Consider the following 6,000-nt stretch of genomic DNA (forward strand, 5'->3'; position numbering starts at 1 on the left):
TTTATAATAATAAAAATATAAAACGCTTTATTTACACCCATAAGAGAGCTAAGAAAGCGTATATACTTCTCAGCTTTTATAGTAGAAGTATTAATATAGAATACGAATATTAACGTAGTAGGGTTTCTTAAAGTCTATTAAGAAGGCTAAGATATAAATATTTAAGATATTAATATAAAAGAAAATAACGATATAAGTTAATAGACTTATAGATATTCTTAAGATAGTATAAATATTTATAATATTTACTAAATAAAAGTAGATTAGAAACTAATTAAAGAAGCTTACGTAATATTTATAGTAGGCTTCGAAGTTCGTTTTTTAGAAATTCGAGTGTAGAGACGCTTTAATTCTTTATATATAGTAGATAACTATATTATAAGATTTATTATATTTATATTAACTTTAGTACTCTAAAGTATATATCGAATCGAAATAAGAAAATTATATTTAGATTTATTAAATAGACTTATTAAAGGCTAAGATTCTACTTTCTTATTAACTCGCTTTTTACTCTTATATTTAAGACGCTCTTCTTTTAAAGTAGTCTAGAATAAATATAACTAATTCTAGAAAGAAGGTTCTTAATTTATAGCTATTAAAGGCTACTATAAATCTACTTAAATAGAAACTTATAATAAATAAAAAGAAGTATTAGAATTTAAGTTAACACTAAACTACTTTTACTAATACTAAGATATCTAAAATTACTATAATATAAATTATTATAATTAAATAAATATTAATTAAAATCTCTTAGATTACTTTTCTTATTATCGCTAAAATATCGATATCGATACTAGTACTAATACTTCTTTTATATAAGCTCATTTATTAGATCTTAATTCTTTATCGAGAAAAGCTTTAGCGATTTTTACGTTAGCGGAACGAGATTAATTTAGTTCTACTACTTCGAATTATACTAAATTAGAATAAGATGAAATATAAGAATTTATAAAGCTTAAAGATGTTATTTAATTTGATTTAGTAGAAGAAGAAGAAGAAGAAGAAGAAGCTATGAAAGGCTTTGGCGAAGAGATAATTCTATAGAATCTAGAAGATTCATTAAACTCCCCGAATCTAATAAAAGTAAAGTTTAATTATAGATTATTTTCGAAAATAAGTATTTTTAGATATAATTACTTTTAAGTAGATAATAAGATATTATTATAATTAGAAGAGATATAACTCTTAGTATCACACTTAATATATAGCTAACCATCTTTTCTATAAGATTAATAGATTATTTTATTAATATAAGAGTTTTTCGAAGTACTACGCTCGAGTATATCTTTTAAAATAAATTAATAGTTATAAAAGCGACTATTAGCTATAAGATTCGAGAGTTCGCTTTTATTAGCGTTTCCTTTATTAAGATTTTAAGCTAAGATTAAAGTCGAAGTAGAAATCGAAACTTCTTTATGAAGAACGATAATACTCTAGAGATTGAAATTATGTAAAACGTTAAGATCCTATGAAAGCCTCTAGTAGCTACTTCGATGAATTTGTATAAAAGAATTAAGACTAATAGTATAAGGGCCTCGAGGCTTTAGTAGCTTAATGAGAGGCAAGTAAGAAAGTTATTTACTACTTCGATAAGTTTCGTTTTATAAGAGACTTATAGAATTATAGCTAATCGAATCTCGATTCTTTATCTAAGAGCTTCTAAATTTCGACGTTAATACGCTATACTTCTTTTATAAGATTATAGATTATATATAGAGATCTATCGGACGATATTATACCTCTTATTACTTTCTTTTAAATCTCGTAATTATTTAATCTTTTAATAAAGGTACGGAGAATAATATCGAGTATAATAGATTTAAGAAAATTAAAGATAATATTAAAAGTAATAGCGAGTTTATTTTTAATTTTAACTCTTTATATTAAGTTAATAACACGCTTAAAGTAGAAAGAAAGGAATTCTTCGGAACGTTAATATAGATCTACAATTTCGATATCGAATAGAATCGCACTTACTTTTATAGCTTTCGAGAGAAACTTCTCGTAGAAGATAACTCGGAATTACTAGATTGTCTATTAAAAACTAGTATACTCTACTTCGATAAGAAGTCGAATAGCTTCTAAATGACTTTCTAATTACTTAAAGATATCGTCGATAAGAAGTATATTAAGATATTCTAGATACTTAACTAGAGGGAAACGACCTTCTTTATCTTAATAATCTTTCATATTAAAATTAAACTTTCGAAGTTACTTTAATACTAATATATTAATAATTCTAGAGAAATTATTATATATAGTAAATGTAAAATGAGATATAATTATTTTTATAGTATTGCTAGAAAGAGTACTAGACTATATAAAAGCTTTAGATTAATCTAAAGAAAGCGTACTTCGATAAGATTCTAATAATGAGACTATGAAATTCGTAGAACTATTACCGAGAGGAATTCTCGAGAAGTCTAAAGCGTTAAGACGATAATGATATGTTAATTCCTTAAGGAGATTTCTAATACTCGCTAGAATAATAGTGCTATAACTTACTTTCGTAGTAGTAAAAGAGTTCTAGTAAATAATGATAATAACTAGGAAATCGAGTTAAGTAATAGCAACTTCTTAAAATACTTATTAAAGGCTTCTTAAGTCTTAAGAAGTAATTTAGTAGATAAAAGAAGCTTTCTGAACTAAATAACTCAAGAAAGTGCTTTTATAGTAAGGTTTTTAGTAAGGGATTCAGCGGAAAAATAAATAACGATGAATTACAGCCGGATAGGCTAAATAAAGATTCTAAAAATATATAAGAATAATAATAAAGAAGATTCTACTTCAGGGCCATAAAAAGATTTAGGTAGAGATCTCTAAAGAACAAGAATAACCACGGTATCGTGTGGGTAGAAGAGGATGTAGATTCTATGGAAGTAGGATCCGAAGGATCTTAGGGATCCAGCCAAGCGAGCTATGCTATATATGGCTAGAAAGAACAACCCCGCAGGGAGCACCTTCCGACTCCTCGCTCCCATGCTTTCGTCTTATATTTCTTTCATATCATCGTCGCTTTCTACCACCTTCTATTATTGTCGACTCTCTCTTTACCCTCTACAGTCTAAATTACCTACTATATAGCCGGGATCATATCGCGCCTTTTTAATAATCCCCCAAATATCGAGATAATCCGTCGCTTTTGATTCGAATTATCTAATTAAAAGGAGTCGATTCCTGCAGAGGCTTATCAGCATGATTGGCCGTATGTTATAAATCTATAGATTCGACGATACATTAATAAGGCCGTCTTTTAAAACAACGGTATTACTGTAATAGAAGAGATCTACTACTGTCGTCTGTATTAAAATAAATAGGTAAAGACGCAAGGTTAAGGCGAACGAAAGACGCTGATTCGCTTTGTGTGACCGTGTTTTATAAAGCTAAAGAAGACGCTGTTATATCACCTCGTCTACGATTCTACGTTAATTAAATATACGATTGAGAAGTTCGGTGGTACCGTGGAGTATAATTATAATATCGACGATCTCGATGCTATTAAGCGCAATCAGTATATTAAAAACGTCGTTCTCGCTTAAGTATAGAAAGGCTATAAACCTTACGAGATTGCTAATACTATTAAGGCCTATGCTTATTCTAAGGTTGCTACGGATCTTATTGCTGCTGGTGGATCTTATTTCACGCGTTAAGACGTAATTAATGTTAAGACTCGGTGGCGATAAGATAATCTAGATTCTCGTTACGTATCTAAAGGACGGTTTTAGCTGATAGATTAGTGGGAGGATCTAAATAAATAGCTTCTATAGGTACGCCACGTGATACGCTTATCTATAGCCTTTAATTTGTTCATTTATAGTGTTAACATATCATTAGTAAGGGTTTCTTTGCGAGAATATTACCGCTATTAGATAGACCGATAAGACGTTATCGCGTGCGATCATATGAGTTGCTCCGCATCGTATTAATATTCTTCGAATACGTGATTATCTCACTCTTATAGATTCCACTTATAAGACTAATTGACTAGGCTAATTTTTATATATTATAATAATTCGAGACGAGCACGGTTACTGGCGTTCTTGCGCACATGTTTTAGCGTAGTATAAGAATGATAATATTCTAGAGATCGCGTTTAAGATAATTAAGAAGTGATATAGTAATCTAGGAGGCTGGCGTTTTCGATATATACTAACTGATGACTCTACTATAAAGCAAAAAGCTGTTCGACACGCGTTTTTAGATCTCGACGGCGGTGAGACTGAGATAACTTATCTTTTATATACCTGGCATTCAAAATAGGCCCTCCGACGACGATTCAAAGGGCCCTATACGAAGAAGACCTTTCAGCACCTCCGCTCCGCTTTTAAATATCGACGAAGTAATCTTATCGTTAAAACTTTAATTAAGACGGCGATACTTACCGCCTCTAAAGAAGAGTAAAAATATATTTATCGAGAGTGGTTTTTGACGCGACGATAGTAGGCTATAGATTATAGAAACCACGCGCCCCTCTTAATTCAGATCTCGACTACATCGCCGGTAGAGGGGTACCATTCTCACCTTAAAGATCTTGATGAGAAGACTGTTCTTTAGCGATTTAGTCTTACCGATATCGCGTTATAAGCCGATGTTATCGATAAGAAATAGAATAAAAAGACTGCTATCACCGCTCGCAAATTTCGTATTAATATTCTTTCTTAAATCGCTAAATACCCTTATCTTTAGAAGCTTCCGACGTCTATCTAAACCCTTCTTACGAATAAGATCACCGCGGTAGGTGATCTTATTATAACCTCGAACGAGTTAAAAGAGCTAAACGACGAGATCTACTGCGATTACGAGTTCTTTCGTAAATATCAGCTATCGTATCGCGATATTTAGACTTAATATTAGCTCTTTAAGACACTAAAAGAGAAGGATTTTAACCGCTAGGCGTTTATATAGAAAAACTCGAGCTTTAAGCTCTATAAGGATATTATCTCGAAATATTACGAGAGGAATATCGACGGTGAGATTGAGGCGTTGATAAGACGTCGATTTAATATAAGAGAGGCTCTGGATACTGTTCGTTTTAAGTACTACGATTTAAAAGAGTTAGTGAAACATCTTTCTTTAGCTAAGGCCGATTGAGTTATAAAGTGATGGATCGCTAAACTCGAGATTATTATCGATCCACTACGATCTATAAGTATAGCGGACTTTTAGGAGGAGGTGTAAGCTAAGTATAGGGTGGTGGAAGAGGTAAAGAATCCTCTAAGAGGGGGTCTTTACGACTATAAATATAGGAACGACGGTAACGACGTTAATTAATAAATTATACAGCCTCAAATGTACCTAATTGAGTGACAGCGAATTGCCAGAAGATCAGACGATTGTTGATACGATGTTTGCCTGAGTTGCACGCGTCTCCATTGTTTACCTCCTATTCTATATGAGGAATGGTGGAGAAGACTGCGCGTGTGGCTTGCAGTAGCCTACAGTAGCGTCTGCCATTCTAATCGGGACCCATTTGGCAGCCACCCCACCAAATTTTCGCCGTAACCACCGCCAAATGTGCGTAAGAGGTATTTCGGCATTACATAGACATAGAACCACATTCAAGTAGCCGTTGCAGTAGTCACTGTAGCTATTCAAGTAGATTACAAGTAGTTACTATCTAAAAATCGGGCAGAACCTCTGTACAGAGTGGTGAAAAAAAAATGGGCTGGGGCACACCAAAATGGAGCTCTATGACTGCACTCCCTATATATGGCGTATCAGACGGCTGGACTGTGCCAGAAACACGTCGTTAAACGACTTATTGACAGATCTTTGTGCGCGAGACTGATCCATAAGGATGTGGTGTAGTGGTGAGGTATGCCCCATGATGTAGCTTCACCGGACCACCTCTTGCCAGCCCATGCTGTCTGCAGTGCTCCCAGTAGTGCTCCCAGCAGTGCTCTGTCCAGTGGTCCCAGTAGTAGTGCTCTGTCCAGTGGTCCCAGTAGTAGTGCTCTGTCCAGTGGTCCCAGTAGTAGTGCTCTATCCAGTGCT

The 6,000-nt window shown here is 33.0% G+C and overlaps 1 protein-coding gene across 1 annotated transcript in view; it reads left to right on the forward strand.

The window, feature by feature from the left end:
• Window positions 1-5,823: 5,823 nt before the first annotated feature.
• Window positions 5,824-6,000, forward strand: part of HO173_003539 (uncharacterized protein) — a gene marked incomplete at both ends in the record, with an annotated part of 888 nt that continues 711 nt past the window's right edge. Inside the window, one exon of the mRNA XM_037305464.1 lies at window positions 5,824-6,000. This exon is cut by the window's right edge and continues 444 nt beyond it. Within this exon, the coding sequence (XP_037167566.1) occupies window positions 5,824-6,000 (177 nt within the window).

The sequence above is a fragment of the Letharia columbiana genome (genome assembly GCF_014066305.1).
Source record: "Letharia columbiana isolate WasteWater2 chromosome Unknown Sc0000009_s0, whole genome shotgun sequence".
NCBI classification, from domain to species: Eukaryota; Fungi; Ascomycota; class Lecanoromycetes; order Lecanorales; family Parmeliaceae; genus Letharia; species Letharia columbiana.